We start from the raw sequence: 18,387 nt of genomic DNA, 5'->3' as shown, positions 1-18,387 counted from the left end.
TTATTTCTGGCTCTGAGCTCAGGAATCACTCCTGGTGGGCTAAAGGGACCATATGCGGTATGGGGATCAAATCCAGGTTAACTATATGCAAGACAAGACCCCTACCCACCAAACTATCACTCCAACCCCTCTCAGAAATTTTTTTTTTAGAAAAGGATTTAAATGTACAAGAGCAACCCTATAACGCATGAACTTTCATAAAGGAAAAAATTTATCGCTTGGGAATTTGGAACTTAACAGCAAACCAAAACACATCAGAAATAGAAAATACAGAGTGTATTTTTATATTAATTCATTTCTTATTATTCTGATATATTATAAAAGATAATTATTAGTCCAGAGAGGTAACATAGGAGTTAAGGCACTGAATGTGGCCGACCCAGATTTGATCTCCAGCACTGAATATGTATGGTCCCCAGCAATGTCAAGGGTCTCCTGAGCACAGCACCAGAAATAGCCCCTGAGCACCTCCAGATGGATTGGAGTCACCCAATCCAAAAGGAAACAAATGATAACTGACTATTAAAATAACAATGGGGTATAAAGTTCATAAGATATATTTAAGAAAAGGCATGACTCACTCAATTATAAGATGTATTTAAGAAAATGCATGACAAGGAACTGCAAAGAAATGGAAATGTACTAATCTGAAATTCTTACACTAGTATTGAAGTAGTATGAGATCAATTAAAGGTAGAACATGATAAGTTTAAGATATATATTATGAGCCTAAAACTTCCAGAGCCTGGGGCTGGAGAGATAGCACAGCGCGTTTGCCTTGTACGCGGCCAACCCAGGTTCGATTCCCAGCATCCCATATGGTCCCCTGAGCACCGCCAGGAGTAACTCCTGAGTGCAGAGCCAGGAGGAACCCCTGTGCATCGCCGGGTGTGACCCAAAAAGAAAAAAGAAAAAAAAAAAAACCTTCCAAAGCCAAGAGTATGCTCTGAGCACTGCCAGATATAGGCCCCCAAACAAAAAAACAAACAAGAAAGATAAAATCATGCAATTTGCTGCTATTTGGATGAATCTGGAAAATACAATGCTGAGTGAAGTTAGTCAAAAGGAAAAGGGCACAGGATGATTTCTCTCATCTGTGGGTTATAAAGAAACAAAGTACGGGTATAACAAATGCCAAAAGGCAAAAGAAACTAAGGATGGGTCTTCAATAGGAAGTTTACCACTGGGGAGTGACTGGGGGACTGAGGATTATGACAGGATGAATGGACCCTGGGACACTGATGGAGGGAAGCGGACATTCTGGGGGAGAGTGTGGTGCTGGATTGTGTTATACATGAAACCTGATCATTATCAGTACTGCAAACCACAGTGCCTAAATTAACTTTTTAAAAAAAATTCAAAAATTACAGATCACCATTTAATAACTTAAGTTATATCTATTATAATTTTTACTGTGAGTAAATACAAATAACCCTTGAACAACAGGGGTCTGAACTATCTGGGTCCAGTTAAAATTAATTCAGTTGTAAACAGGTGTCAATAAGGTGTCAATAAATACAGCACAGTAATTTATTTATTTTCTTACATTTCCTTGGAAACACTTTAATCTTTTCTTTTGGTTACTTTATTGTTAAGACCACAGTGCCTGATCCCTATCACATCCATCCAAACTATATTAACTATGTTCTTGATAAGGCTCTGTCAGTCACAGGCAACTAGTAATTAAATTTGTGAGGAAATGCAAGCATTACAGAGATTTCTGATGCTTATGGGTCAGCTTCTAGAACTTCTACATTTTTTGAGAGGGAGATGGCATATACCAACCCCCATATTCGAGCCTGGCATGACATGCCCCCATGCACACAAGCCCCACTGGGTGTAGCCCTGGAGGCCCTCAAGCAAGAGTGGGCTCAAGGGGCACCAGCACTGGACCTGAGCAACACTGCCTCAACTGGTCCCACGCACTGAACTGTCTGGCCAAGTTATAGCATCACCAGGAGCAGTCCCACGGCACACTGAGCACTGCTAAGGAGGCCAACAAGAAAGAAAACAAGTCGAGTGTACTTAAATTTTAGACTTTGGCACCAATGCTATATTATCAGTTAAGAGTTTAAGATAATTGCAGAGAGCAAAGCTGTCATCTCACTCACCTATTTTGTTCCTCCAGTTTAGCCAGCAGTTCTAAGTCATCTGGACTCAGCTGGGAGGGGGAAGCCGGAGAAAGGGCTGGTGTGGACAGTGTGGTGGAAGAGGAAGTGGTATGTAATGACGGAGATGGACTCGCGACCTGACTGGCCATCTGACTGACTGTGTGTGATACGGTGTTCTTCACCCATGAGAGAGTAGAACTCAGCTTTTCTGCAACCTTGTCTGTCGCCACCTAGAGATGAAATAGAAGTTGCAGGCATTTCAGTTTAACAGCTCATTACCAAGATCTTGATAACCCTGCTGAACTTTACTAACACAATGAAAAATATTCTGTGAGGGGATAAAGGTAAAACCTGTTTTGGCAATCACTATCCTAAGACCCAGCTTTGGAAACTTAATGTCCATTCTGCAGCACTGACAAATTAGAAGAGTACTTTCCAAATTACAGGCTACATTACACCATCAAATTGAGGTTCAATAGGTGGTAAGGATAGGGAAATACAGCATACATGAGTAAGCAACAAAAATTGGTTTTCTTAGCATAAGATACAATAAGACCCATGACCTATTTCTTCTAACCACTAAACAGTATTTTTTTTGTAGAAAAGGGACTAAGTCTAGTAAAACAGAGGATAAATAGTTCAAAAAGAAATTAAGAACCAAAAAAAAAAAATTAAGAACCATTTTCAAATAGAACTATCTAGAATTAGAATGAGATACCTACATAAAATAGACATTTCCTACCATAGTTTATGACAAACTGTCATTTTAAGAGTTAATTATAAATACTTGGCTGAAAATGAGTTTTAGATAGCAATCTGAACTAGAAAAGCCTTGAAAATTCCTCCCATCTCTAAGATCCAAAAAATTACACTTGTCCAAATATTCATCATAAATCACACCACACTAGTAAGCAGATCTGTATACACAAATTCACATAAGACAAAATGTACATAAACAAATATTCAAACAAGGCATTATCCCTTCAGTAATGATGTTTTTCAGTAACAAATGATACAACTGAGGACAATAACCATATTTGAATATCTACATAAAATTAAACATTCTCAATGATAATATGACTGTATAAAATAAGAACAGGGTTCTATGTATGTATGTTGCTAGTGTATTTCAAATGCCATACATTGGGATCCAACCCAGGACCTCATACGTGTGAAGAATATATTCTGCCACCATGCCATACTTCAATCCCAAGAATGGTTTGTTTGGTTGTTGTTGTTGTTTTCCTAAGGGATTATATTCTTTTTGAGTCAGCATAAAAAGTCTCTTGACTGTGAATTTCTTAGACATATAAAAGCTAAAAACAACAAAGTGCTTGTTGTGCTTTGAAAATTAGAACTAGAAAAAGAAGGAAAAAATCAAAGAAAGAAAATTAGAGCCAGAAAGAAAGGATAGATGGGGCAAAGACACTTGCCTTGCATGTAGCTGACTTGGCTCAAACCAGGCACCACATATGGTCCCCTGAGAACTGCCAGGAGTCAGAAGTGGTATCTGTGCACAGAACCACGAGTAAGCCCCAAGAACTGCAGGATGTGGTCCAAAAAACAAAACTAAAAATAAAATTTAAAAATTTTGAAAAAAAAAAGACAAAATTTTTGCAATGAGTAAATGGCTAATTCACTACACAATATTTTCAAATCAGCATATTCTCAGCTAATCTTGACTACGCACAGCAAATCATACACTCACCAAAACACCAGTACCTAAACACACTATCTTACCCAGACTAGCTTAACAGACTCCATTATCCTAATGAGTAGTCCAAGGCTTTTCTCCTCACCTCAGGACATTCATGCTTCTCTTTCTATCCCTCTGCCCCCATTCTTCCTAAGCTTGCAGGAAAAGTCAACACAGGGAATGTACAAAATTGAAAAGAGATTATAAAATCATAAATAAGTCAATCAAGCTGAGGCTAGAACTTCTCACTGTCACTCACTGTCCTCCCATTGTTCATCGATTTGCTCGAGCGGGCCCAGTAACGTCTCCATTGGAGACTTTTGTTGTTACTGTGTTTGGCATATCGAATAGTCATGGGTAGCTTGCCAGGCTCTGCCGTGCGGGCGAGATACTCTCGGTAGCTTGCTGGGCTCTCTGAGAGGGGTGGAGGAATCGAACTCAGGTCGGCCATGTTGGCTGCGTGCAAGGCAAACGCCCTACCACTGTGCTATCGCTCCGGCCCTAGAACTTCTAATACAACAATTTTGTTACAATTGAACGGGAGAGCTTTATTAACCAAAGTATCTTGGAATCTCAAGGATACTTAATTTTGACTAATTTTCACATTTCAATACTTACTACCCTTGTGGTTGGTATTAAACTAGGGACTGAGGACTCTTTTTATTGAAGGACCATTCCCTAAGAAAGAGCAACAGGGTGAAGTATGGAGTCAAATGGAAAGAAACAGAAGCAGATCATTTCAGTCTCCAGACATGGCCTCACTAAACCAGAGCACAACAGTTTCTCAGTGCAAAAGGTCAACAGGAACCAGTAAATACTGAACCAAAATTCCCCTTGTACCAGGAAGTAAAAGGAGCAACAGTAGACAAATTAGTCAACTATGACTTGTTATCCTAATGATCAACTCTACACCGTAAGTTCAATTACGAAGAGAGCACTCGTTCATACCCACAAAGCACACTGTATTTGTAAAACAGGAAATCAAACAGTAACTTGTAAGAAAAATGTTACCCTTTACTAATACTGAACATTAATTTAAAGAACTTTCATAAATTAATGCCTTACATTCCCATTTTATAAAAAAAGTTAACTCCTTTATTCAAGTTAACTATTGCAAAAACTAGACATTGAAAAAATTATTCTTAAAAAATTAATTTAGAGGCCAGAAGAATAGTATAGTGGATAGGGCAATTGCCTTGCATGTACCCGATGCCTGGTTCAATCTGTGGCATCCCATATGGTCCCCAGAGAACCGCCAAGAGTAATTCCTAAGTGCAAAGCCAGGTGTAACCCCTGAACATTGCTGAATGTGAGTGACCCAAAAAACAAAAATAAATATATAAATATATAAAATTAATCTAGCATACCCTTTCTGCACACTGTAGCAAAAGGCTTCCATTTAAAGAGTTTGAAGTAACAGAGAACATACACCTAATATCCTTTCAATCTCACTTAAAGGAAATGTAATCTGTAAGTCACAATGACCCATCTTCATTTTTACATTATTTAGTATTACTATAATTGGAGTTCTTATTGCAGTTTAATAAAACTGCATTTTACTAAGGCTTAATACTCTTGGTTGCAGGAAAAAAACAAAGAATTGAATTCTTTTCCATATCACCATGCCCACTACTTTTTTTAAAACTCTATTATTCCAAACATCCACCCTTCTGCCTCTAAGCCACGTGCCCTCATCCTACAGTAAATTGAGGGCAGGAAGACATAATATGACCATCCAGTTATGTCACAAAGTTCCTATCTACTTCATAAAGGTATTATGCACTTGCATTTTTAATGCAAACACACTTGAAAATAAATCATTAAAAATAATAAGTAAAGCCATCAAAGGCAACAGAACACGTAATGTATAAAAATCATCTCTGAAAACTTTAGAATACGGGGCCCAAGTGGTAGTACAGCAAATAGGATGCTTGCCTTGCACAGAGTTGACTTGGATTTGTTCCCTACAACCCAGGGAATTCCCTGAGCCTGGCAAGAATGATCCCTAAGCTCAAAGCCATTAGTATGCCAGAGCACAGACAGGTGTGGCCCAAAAAAATCAAAGCAAACAAATTCCTGAATAAGCAATTCCAGAGATACAACTATATTGGTGATTTTGCAGGGCTCAGGACAGGAGGATGGAGATGCAGACGAGGTTTCTTTTGTGATATGATGGGAACATTCTAGGTAGGCTGAGGTAAGTTATAGTGTAAGTTGTTCACAATCTTGTGACTATATTGAGATAAACCGACATATTTTAAGGGAAGTGAATTTTTTATGAGTTCTCAAATTCAAAAGGAATTAGTCAATTTGGAAAACTTAAATAATGCATAAATCTATGACATTCTGAAAATAGCAAAACTAGGGGGATGGTAAATTGATGAGTATGTGCTAATTAAGGTTTAAGTTATTATAGAGGCAGCAGAGAGAAAAACAGAATAATGTAACATTACATTGTGGTGATAGAAACAAATTTATTTATTTCCGGTTTTGGTTTGGGACCATACCTTGAGGTGTTTATTTCCCTGGCTCTGTGCTCTGCATCATTCCTGCTGGGGTTCAGGGGGTCACATGTGGTACCAGGGATTGAAGCCAGGTTAGCCATGTGCAAAGCGAACCACCTACCCACTATCTCTCCAGCACAAAAATTATATTCTGGTTCAACCAGGAGAAGGAGGAAATGCTAAAAGATTGGAAAGTATTATGCATGAAACCTTATCAGCAATAGTTCTGTAACACACACACACACACACACACACACACGTACACGCACGTACACGCACATGTACACAAAGTGTCTCTTGCAGAAGCAGAATGGTGTGTGAGAAGCAAATGAGGGTTGGAGGTAGGGGTCATTTGTGGAGGGAACTGGACACTGGTGAAGAGGGATGAGTGTTGAAACACTTTATGCCTGAAACCTAATCATGAATAACTTTGTAGTTTCACAGTGACTAAATTTTGCTACAAAATTATATTCTGATCAAGTGGGAAAGAACAAAGAGGAAAAGAAAGGGAAAAATCAAAAGTGAAATCTAGAGACCAGAAAGACAGAACAGGGATCAACTTGCCCAGCACACAGTCAACCCCAGTCTAATCCCAGTGCCACACTGTCCCCCAAACATCACAAAGTACAGTTCTGGAGGACCCCTGAGCACCACAGGGGTGTTCCAGGCAATGGCACAGCATCTTCAGGTTCTTGCTTTGAACCACTGTCTGGGTTGTCCAAGAATCTCCACTAGGCCTTCTGAACACCATTTGGGAAACCCCCCCCCCAAAAAAAAAGATGGGGTGGGGGCTCGAGGTGCTGGGTGAGTAATCTATCCTGGCTTGAGCAATTATTGGTGTCTTTTATTGGACTAATGAAACTGGTTTTTATTGAACTAATGAAATTGATATTTATTGTTATTTGGCAAGGGGTGTGGAGTTTATAAAAACAAACTAAGAATGCATTAAATTAAGAAAAAAGATTCAGGGCCAGAGAGACAGTACAAGAGGTAAAGCACTTTTCTTGCATGGGGACAGCGGACACCGTTTGAATCCCTGGTATCACAGATGATCCCTTTAGCACCACCATGGTTCTGTCCTGAGCATAGAGACTAGAATAGCCCCTGAACACTGCCAGGTGTGACCCACACAACCCCAAGAAAGAAAAAAACACTCATTAAAGGATTAAACATACATTTATACATAAATTTATACATAATTTGTACATAAATTGTTGTGACACTCAAACCCAGATATTAGAAAATTAAGCTTAATTCCCCTCCAAAGCAGAAATGGGGCCCCATTTTTCTGCCAAGGGCCATTTAGATATTTATAACATCATTTGTGGGCCTCATAATACAGGCAGATGAGCCATAGGCAGCTGACAAAAACACGTCTGTCATGTACTGGAGCCAGACCACGTGACCTCATGGGCATTCTATAGCCCGCAGGCTGAATGCTCCCTCTGCCTCCTCTAAAGTAGTAAACTATCTCCACATCCATAAAACTTCTATAACCTACAGTGAATTGTAACCAGTCATATATAAACACTGTCTCCTGCTGCACACAAAAGCAAAACCTCAACAGAAAAGCTGTTGTCAGGCAAGAGAGACAGGTCAATGAGCTGCAAACATGTGTAGCATGCAAGAGATGAGAGTGTGATCCCTGGCACCACATGGTCCCCCCTGCTCAACTGAAGATGAATTAATCACCTAAAAATCTGGGGGGAGGGGTACCATCAAAGACATAGGATCATACAAATCTGGTAAACATAGATATTTACACTGTCATCTGAATCCTTACTGTTTTGGATTTTTACATTTAATTCACTGTATCACTGTATCACTGTCGTCCCGTTGTTCATCAATTTGCTCGAGCAGGTGCCAGTAACGTCTGCATTCATACCAGTCCTGAGATTGTAGCAGCCTCTCACTTACTTGTCCTTCCCAGCGCTGCCGTACTGGAGGTTCTTTCAGGGTCAGGGGAATGAGGTCTGTTATTGTCACTGTTTTCGGCATATCGAATACGTCACGAGTAGCTTGCCAGGCTCTGCCGTGCTACATCTAATTCAGCTTTTAAAATAACAGGTATGTGGAAGGAGGGATAGTACAGCAGGCAAGGTACTTGTATCTCTTCTGGCATCTCATATGGCCCCATGACACCTCCTGGGGCAATTAATTCCTAAGGGCAGAACCAGCAGCAAACCCCGGAGCATGACCCAATATGACCCCTCAAAAAATTTTAAATAAAATCTCATGTATATTTTCCTATTCCCTTTCAAAGTAATTCACAACATAGGACCAAAGTTTCCATATCCTATTTACCTTTCTTTCTCTCATGTTACCCCCAAATCTAGTAGTTTAGTATATCAAGAATTCATAATCTTGGAGTTTTTATGTGTCAGCGATTAGGACACAATTTAACTTGGTGATTCTAAATCAGGATCGTTCATAAAGTTGCAGACAAAATCTTGGCCGGGCTACTACATGAAGGTTCAGTTGGAGTGGAAAACAGATCGTTCATAAGGCTACTGCCAGAAGACTTCACCCCTCACCACATGAACCTCTCGAAGAGGCTGAATCATCCTCACAATGGGACAGCTGGCTTCCCCAGAATAAGCAAACAAAACAGAAGATGCAATACTTTATATGACATAGGACCTAAGTCACAATGACATCCTATTGCTGGCCAACCTCAGCTCAATCCCCAGCACCACTTATGGTCGCTGAGTCTTCTAGGAGTAATCCCTTAGTATAGGGCCAGGAGTAAGCCCAGAGCACTGTGGGGTATGACCCCTGCCAAAAAAAAAAAAAAAATCCTATTATTGTAAAATATCCTACTAATTACATGGGTTGACCTTATTCAGCATGGAATGGAAAATAAAGTATGGAGACAACTGGAAACCATACTTAAGGCTAACTACCTTATGAAAAGCACCACAGCTGTATGTTATATTGTTTATAACTGCATACATATTTTTAGAGTAATAATGTTATGTCTGGAAGGAAATGGGCAGTATGATTACAAGCATATTTGTAATGTTTCATTATTTAAGGGGAGACATTTATTATGTCATTTTTGCTTTCTGAAAATGAAACAGTTCACTATAAAAAAAATGGATGCTGGGGGGCCGGAGCAACAGTACAGCTGGTAGGGTGTTTGCCTTGCAAGTGACCAGGCTAGACTCGATCCCCAATAGTCTCTAGGTCACCTGAGCACCCCCAGGAGTAATTCCTGAGTGCAAAAACAAAACAAAACAAAAAGGATGCTCTGCTTTGTAAAAAGTAAATTAGTATTTTTCAAGTATGCTGCTGAGTATATACATCAATAAAGCTATTTTGAAATACTATTTGGAAGTTATGTATAAAAGTTTTATATATGCATAGACTGACTCAGGAATCTGTCCAAAGGGTTACTGCCTCAAAATAAGCAATTATAGATATGTACCAAAGTTATTTTTATATAAGGAAAATGTCTAGTGATAGCCACAATGTCCAACAAAGAATGAACAAATAAAGTATCATGCCAACAGACAACAAAACATCATGAAGCCACTAAGTAGAATGTAATTCCCAGTGATAGAACTAATCATTTATAAGTGAAAAAATAAGATATATAGCAATTGGATAGGGGTTTAAGTATCAAATTATTAACAATTATCTCAAGAAAATGATAATTTAGCAATGGAAATGAAGGCAGAATGGCAAACATTTCCTTTTCTACCACCTTGGGGGTAGTGGGCCACAGCCAGTGGTACTCAGAGGCTATTCCTGGCTCACTGCCCAGGAGTCACCCTTCACAGAGGCTCAGGAGACCATATGCTAGAGATTGAACTGGGTTAGCAGCATGCATGGTTAGTGCCTTATCCCCTGGAATCTCCATTTTCTACTTGTAGACTTTCACTCTTTTGCCACAATTAATGATACATTAGTGTCACCCAAAGTTCATAGTTTATATCAGGGTACACACTTTTGTGATGTACATCTTGTAGGCCTAGACAAATGCATAATAACAAGTATTCACCAGTAGAGCATCATACAAAATAGTTATACTGCCCTAAAAATTATCTGTGCTGTCTTATTCATTCCTGTCCTTCCCCTGAACCGAGTTTTTACTATCTCCATACCCTCCCCAGAATGGCATATGTCTGGAACCAAATAGTATGTCTCTTTTAAGAAAAATTTATTTCACTTAGTAAAGAGGCATTTAAATTTCCTACTACATCTTTTCACAACAGGTCGTGTTAGTATTGAATATTACATTATAATTTGTTGTAGACACAGATAATGTAATATTTGGAACAAACACAGTTTATAATTTATGCATTCATCTATTAAAAGACATTTTGGTTGCTACCAAATTTGGATACTTATGACCAGAGCAGCTATAAATATCCATGTGCAGGTTTTTATATGAACATAATTTATCAAATCCTTTGGGTAAACACTAAGGAGCACGACCTCTGAATCTTAAAGAGTGTGTTTCATTTTTGAAAAATGGCCAAACAATATTCGAAAGTGGCTGCAGCACTTTAGATCTGGGCAATTCTGATAACATAAGCCACATCTCATCATTGCTCCCCGCCCCTTCCCATTCCCTTTTGTTTGGATAAGTAGGTTTGCACATACTTGTCCGTGATGCTTCCCACATACTTTAGCACTGTGGTGCTCACAGCATGCTGGAGATCACACTTTTCTGTGACACTGTGACTACATTCAGCATCTAAAATGATGCCAGGGAGAGAATTTGTGGCCTCATATGTGCAAGCAGGGGGCTCTAGCACTAGACTGTATACTCAGATAAACTATTCATGCATGTCATTGCCTAACAACCCCCACACCTCTTATTGAAGACTACCTGTTTTCTATTTTACTGCCTTTACTCCTTTATTAAAAACCAGTGGACTATGTGATATAGGTCTATTTCGGAGTCTTTTGTTTTGTTTTGGGGCCACACTCAGCAGCACTCAGGGCTTACTCCTGGCTCTGAGCTCAGGGATAATTCCTGGCAGGCTCGAGGTCATCTGCGGTGCCAGGGTGCAAACCTGAGATGGCTGTGTGCAAGGCAAGTGTCCGATCCACTATTCTATTATTCTGGACCCAGATTGCTGAGTCTTTTGTATTCCACTATTTGCCTGTTCTTTCATTCGATCATAGCCTGGATTTCTGCAGCTCTATAGTATACCTTAAAATTAAATAGTGTCCATCTTGCACTCTTCTCTTACATTAGTTATTCAACTCTTTGCCTTTAGTGTCAATACCCTCAAATTCATTTACCAGGAATTTGACTGGGATTCCAGTGGATTTACAAATAAAGTCATGAAATTATCTTTTTACATCTTGAGTCTTCCTACCACAATATTTCTCCTTATGTTTCTGGGCTATGTCATTAAGCATATGTCATTAAGCATGTTTTCACTTTCATCCAAGCTATAGCATGTATCAGAACTTTGAACCTCTTAATGACTGAATAATATATTAAACAATATAGTCTTCATATGTATTATTTACAGCCCCATTCTTCTGCAGTTTTTATGGACTCTTAGTCCATTAAAAAAAAAATCTTGAGATCTTTTGGGTTTGAAGATCAGACAGAAATAAATTAAACACCACTATGGCAATGATAATTGGAAATGATCACTCTGGACAAGAACTGAGTGCTGAAAAGTGATAAAGGGATATACATGATAACCTTTCAGGGCCTATACTGCAAACCATAATGCCCAAAGGAAAAAGAGAGAGAAAGAGAGGGAAGAAAAGTACCTACCATAACGGCAGGAGGGAAACTGAGGACAGTGGAGGTGGGACATGTACACTGCTGAAGGGATAGGTGTTAAAACGCTGTGTAACTGAAACCTAATCATGAACAACTTAGTAACTGTATCTCATGGTGACTCAAAAAAAATTTTGTTTTAACATACACATATGTATAGGAAGATCTATTCATCTGTTACATTTGCCTATTGTGAATAATGCTACAATGAATACCAGCCTAGCTTACCAAACAGACTTAAAAGTTTGCTCTGGCTAGAAAGCCAGCAGAGGGACTTTGAAGGGAAATAGCAACAGAAGCCGTTGACTGCAAGTATTACAACAGTACTGAATAAAATGTAAGACAATAACTATATTTTAATATTTATATTTTTCAAATTTTCATGAAACACTATTTGCATAAATGAGAGGAAATCACTTTATAGAGTTATTTGACGTGATCACATATGTTTGGGGGCAACACCAGTAGTGCTCTCCTGGCGTCGTGCTCTGAGGTCACTCGTGGCAATGGCCAGGAGCCACATGTGTTGCCAGCAAGCACCTTTACCCCTGCAATACCTCTCCAGCTCAAGACATATTTTTCTTCCAAAGCAATAAAGAGCATGAGAACTGGCTTCCAGTGGGAAGCTGGACACTGGCAGGGGCAGGGATGCAGGGGAATGAATAGGTCAGGACAGGGTACAATACAAAACTGGAGAAGGTAAGTGGTCGCTCCAGAGGACTATGTACTACAGAAAGAGGAGGTATGAAGTGCCTAAGTGCCTACCATAGAACCAAGCTGAGATGGGAGTGGGGGAGCAGGAAGGAAATTGGGGACATTTGTGGAGGGAAATGGATAATGGTAAAACGTTGGCACTGCAACCATGTATGCCTGAAACTCAATCATTAATAACGATTTAATTCATGGTGATTAATTTTTTTTTAATTTTTAAAAGACCTATTTTTCAATCTAGAAATATACACTAAGGACATAAAAGGAGAAAAGAGAGGTAATGCTGAGGCAAGGCATCAGATCATTATTGAAGCCAGGTTGCAGAGTAGGAACACTACTGACAAGAAAGCAAAACTGGAACCCAAAAGCATCTTGCTTTTTCTGTCCTGATCCAAGAGAAGGTACTACTTTGCCTTCCATAACAACTCTGTACAGTACTTGGAATATATATATACTTGACACAATAATAAAGACTGGCTGAAATAATAGCTGAGTAATTTATACAGAAATCTAAGCTCTTCCACTTACAGCCTCATTTTAAAAATTATTTATATCTTTAGTCTTAAGTTGACAACAGCAGCCATAAAGTTATTTTACTTTTAAATTGAAGTTATTCAAGTCAAACAGTGGAATTAGAATCCCAGACTTGCAAATTATGGCAGACAAAGACTAGCCTGGAAGGACAAAAGTAAGGAACTGGAGACCTTTTAAGTAAGAGCTGGCTGGAATCAAGCAGGTGTATGGGGTAGTGTCAGGCCAAGCTGCAGCACTTTGCATGGTTGAGGCTGTTGCAAGGCAAGAAGAAAATCCCTCTGTCCTACTGATGAGGGTCGTAAAAAGACACTTCAGGCAGAGGTTGTAAACAATCCCCATGTTGGCATTTAGGGTTTGTTTTTATGTTTGGTTTTTATTTATTTTTGCTTTTGGGGTCACACCCAGCAGCAATGCTCAGGGGTTACTCCTAGCTCTGCACTCAGGAATTACTCCTGGCAGTACTCAGGGGACCATATGAGATGCTGGGACTCAAGCCTGGGTCAGCTGCGTGAAGGCAAACACCTTACCCATTTGGTATTATTGCTCTGGCCCCTGAGGTTTGTTTTTTGCAGGAATGAGTTCTTCTGCTTTTTGCGGGGAAAGACAAAATGGGAAGGACTCACCTGGCAGTACTGGGGATCCCAGGGTGATCCATAGGCCACATGGAACAGCAGATTGAACTCGGGGCCTCAAACATGTTAACCATGTACCAACTTGAGCTACAGTCCTGGCCTTCCTGTCAGTTTTGTTTATTTCCATTGTTGTTGTTTACAGAGGCCAGACTCAGTAATGGTGAGAGGACTCAGGCTGGCATGGTGCTCAGGGACCACTGGGGGAGGGGGTACACCGGGGGTGCTGTGAACCATGTACTGTGGGGAACTGAACGTAAAGCCTCACCCATATGCGGTATATGCTCTACCACTTGATCTGCTGTTTTAAATCAGGGTTCCTGGGGCCAGAAAGACAGTAAAGCAGGTAAGGCATTTGCCTGGCAAGTGACTGATACATATGGTCCCCTAAACTCTGCCATGAGTGATCCCTGAGCACAGAGCAAGGAGTAAACCCTGAGCACAGCAAGGTATGACCAAAAATATCAAAAATAAAAATTAATGGTTTTCATTTATTAAATTACTATTATAGGTATGGCCCATGTATGGCCCTCCCGTTGATCATCGATTTGCTCGAGCGGGTCCAGTAACGTCTCCATTGGAGACTTTGTTGTTACTGTGTCTGGCATATCGAATACTCTCGGTAGCTTGCCGGGCTCTCCGAGAGGGGCGGAGGAATCGAACTTGGGTCGGCCATGTTGGCTGCGTGCAAGGCAGACGCCCTACCCGCTGTGCTACCGCTCCAGCCCACTATTATAGGTATTATACATTTATACATACAAGAATATAATTTCACAGAATTTTGAGAACCAAAAATTTTAAGGAAAATTTGCAAGCAGGTAACAAGAAGGCTGTATTTATGAAATCATTTCAACCACAACTCTGACTACGTACACAAGCTTGCAAACACCGGCGTTTAACAACTTATAGCACCATACTTTCCTTATTTGTTCTCAAAAGAATCAGCAACGTATCACATTTTAGAGGTGTGTTCTATTTCCAAAATGATACATGCCAATGTCAGTATAACACACAGTGAAACTGTGAGCTGGGATGGAGCAGCGGTTTGACCCCAACACCACCACCAGGTACCCTAACATCACAGGTGCAGTCTTGGAACCCCAACCACTGCAGCAACCACCACAGAACCAGCCACAGGCTGAGAATCGCTGGTAGGGTCCCCAGAACTCTTGAGTACCACGTGGGAAGTCTCTCAGCACCCCCAAAACAAAAACTTTGTTAACTTGAACATTTACACATCATTTTTCCTCTTTCTTACATTGTGAATACAAAAAAATTTATGGACAACTAACTAGGCATACAAAAGACTAAACAATAAAAAGTAAAAAAAAAAACATTATTTAGAGTAGACTTTGTTCTTCTGGTGGGATTAAAAGTTAATACTAATCTAATATTCATGTTCAATATTTTAATTGGGCTATAAGAAAATACCATTACAGGCCCCAGGGATGTGGCTGACTAGTCAAGGGCCTGCCTTGTATGTGCAAGAGGCCAGGGGCACAATCCCTGAAACTGCCAGGTGCAACCCTAAACACTATACAAACTACAACCCATCAGGCACTACAACTGAGTTATGAACTAGGCATCCACAACAAAAAATGTGGATAAAACATTTTTTATCCACATAAAAACAGAAACAAATGTTACTATGTCAAGAGCTGTGTGTTGTATATTTTGAGTATTATGATAAGTAGGGAGTGCATATTTTTAAACACAGTCTGTAAATATCAAAAGAAGACTTCTGTTAGAGAGAGATGGCATGAGGGAGATACAGAGTCCTGACCTCAACAGTAATCGAAAAGAGTGGGAAGTCACAAAGGTAAAAACATGGAATAAAGAGCAGCCATGTTGGGCCAGAGTGATAGTACAGCAGGTAGGGTGTTTGCCTTGCATGTGGCCAACTCAGGTTCAATCCCTAGCATCCCATATGGTCCCCCAAGCACCGCCAGGAGTGCTTCCTGGGCACAGAGCCAGGAATAACCCCTGAGAAATGCTGGGTGTGACCACAAAGGCAAAAAGAAATTTAAGAAAGAGCAGCCATGCTGACAAGTCCCTTTCCTTCAGATGTTTACATGGCAGGTTTCTCAGAGTTATTTTATTCTCTGTAGGTATACCATCTATTTCCATGTATCTCTGATCCTCCCTACCTCCAGCTACATTCCAGAAAAGCAACACTGCACAGAAAGATACACTGCTAACATCATCATCATTCCTTTTCTACGTGCCAGGTAGGTGAGATTTAGACTGTCTTGGTTAATTCTCATCATAACCCTAAAATAGACATCACTGTAGTTTATGGAGGTCAAATAATTTGCCTAAGAACAATTAGCTAATAAATGCTGGGAACAAGATACTAAACATTCAGCCCTAAAACCAAAACAGCCTGACAAATTAACAAATCAGAGCATAACAGTAACACACAATTCATCAAGACTTGCAACAATCCCAAGAACTTTATCTGACAAACAGGACCTGCCTGAACTAATCTGATATCAAGGAATTCAACCTACTAAAATATCAAGGTGGACATCATATTTGAAAGTAAAATTGTCAGTTATCACAGGTAAATTCCTACCCCCCTTTGAAAATCACCTATAAAAGACTTAATCCAAGTAATCATTAATCTGTGTAATACTTGTATGAAAAAAATAACATCAACACAAATTTTTAATAATAGCTATAGACCTGTATACTAAATGTGGTAAAGCACTTGACATTTTATTACCTTTACGATTTTTTTGGAGGTTTTTAAAATTTTTTTTGGAGTGGGGTAGGCCACACCCAGTGGCGCTCAGGACTTCTGGTGGTGCTGGGGATCAAATCAGTATTAGCTGCATGCAGAGTAAGCACCTTAGCCCTGCACTATCTCTCTCACTTTATAACTTTATGAGTTGCACAAAAGGAAGCCTTCCCACTTTGTAAACTACAGCAGTATTTTTGCATCTGGAAGGTACAGGGAGAAGACAGGAGAGATAATAAAGCAGGAAGGGCACCTGCCTTGCATGTGGTCAACCAAGGTTCAATTCCCAACACCACATACGGTCCCCAATCCCCAAGAGGAATGCTCCCTAAGTACAGAACCAGAAGTAAGCCCTTAGCACCACTGGACATTGCCCCCCTTAAAAAAAGGAGGGGAGGGCTGGAGCAATAGCACTGCGGGTAGGGCATTTGCCTTGCACATGGCCAACCCGGGTTCGATTCCCAGCATCCCATATGGTCCCCCAAGCTCCGACAGGAGTAATTCCTGAATGCATGAGCCAGGAGTAACTGCTGTGCATCACCAGGAGTGACCCAAAAAGAAAAAAAAAAGAAGGGGGGAAGGAAGTAAATAGAGGGTGAGGAATGTAGCTCATGGGGCCAGAGCCTTGGAAGCAGCCACCCCAGATACCATCCTGGCATCCCATACAGTTCCCCAAGCACTATCAGGAGTGGTCCCCAAGCACAGAGCCAGGAGTAAGACCTGGGTACAACTGGGTGTGGCCCTAAAAGAAAACAAAAGGGGGGATGTAGCTCAGTGATAGAGTCCATGCTGTGTATGTATGAGGGCCTGGATCAATCCCCAGGAACCCTACCAACAACAACCTCCCCAGAAAAAAAGGAAAACAACAAACAGCACCCACTTCACAACTGTATGCCTATATAACAAAAGCAAACAGAATTTTACCAAGGCTAGCAAAAATATTCAACTCTATTCTAACAGTATTATTTAAATCTTAAAATATGTGTTTTGTGCACTTTTTCATATTTAATTCTTCAATGATGGGTTTATGATTTCATTAAATCAATATGTATATCACTTTTAACAACCACTAAATAGTATCACATGTAGAGCTCTTTATCTTACAAAATTTCCTTAATTCTACATGACTGTCACCACTTAAAATATCTTTTTTTTTTTTTGCTTTTTGGGTCACACCCAGCAATGCTCAGGGGTTACTCCTGGCTTTGCACTCAGGAACTGCTCCTGGCAGTGCTTGGGGGACCATATGGGATACCAGGGATTGAACCCGGGTCGGCTGCGTGCAAGGCAAACACCCTACCCACTGTGCTATTGCTCTAGCCCTCACCACTTAAAATATCTTAAGCTACACACAAAGTTACTCTACAAGCCACACACTTTTCCAGCCCAGTATAGAAATCTGAGTATTGCTGATATTTATAGGTTAGATAAGACATTTCATGTAAAGTACCAGTTTCAGCAGTTTCAATATTTAAGAGATTTTTTTAAAGTGTACCAAATACAGCATTTGACCTTTGAGACCAAAGAGCTGTATATTCAATTTTATTCAAAAATGTATGAAATATTTCAGTAAATATTTCATTAGCAGTCATTTCATCTGTTACCAAGTATCAGAGACCTCTCATGTTAATGAGCTCAATATACTCACTGCAAGGTTACACCTCCTTCCCCCTTCCCACTCCCCTTTCCCTTCCCTTTGTGGCTATTGTC

At 40.0% G+C, this 18,387-nt stretch overlaps 1 protein-coding gene across 3 annotated transcripts in view; it reads right to left on the bottom strand.

Moving 5' to 3' along the window:
• EVI5 (ecotropic viral integration site 5) overlaps positions 1-18,387 on the bottom strand; it is a 189,829-nt gene that overhangs the window by 141,651 nt on the left and 29,791 nt on the right. For all 3 annotated transcript variants that reach the window (XM_056123727.1, XM_056123726.1, XM_056123728.1), the window contains exon 2: positions 2,112-2,341. In XM_056123727.1, coding sequence (XP_055979702.1) covers positions 2,112-2,260 — 149 coding nt within the window. In that variant the 5' untranslated portion in view covers positions 2,261-2,341. The remainder of the gene's footprint in view (positions 1-2,111; positions 2,342-18,387) is intronic.

Source organism: Sorex fumeus, unplaced genomic scaffold (assembly GCF_029834395.1).
Source record: "Sorex fumeus unplaced genomic scaffold, SorFum_2.1 ptg000047l, whole genome shotgun sequence".
NCBI classification, from domain to species: domain Eukaryota; kingdom Metazoa; phylum Chordata; class Mammalia; order Eulipotyphla; family Soricidae; genus Sorex; species Sorex fumeus.
The sequence above is the reverse complement of the archived record's forward strand: the minus strand, read 5'-3'. Positions and strand labels throughout refer to the sequence as shown.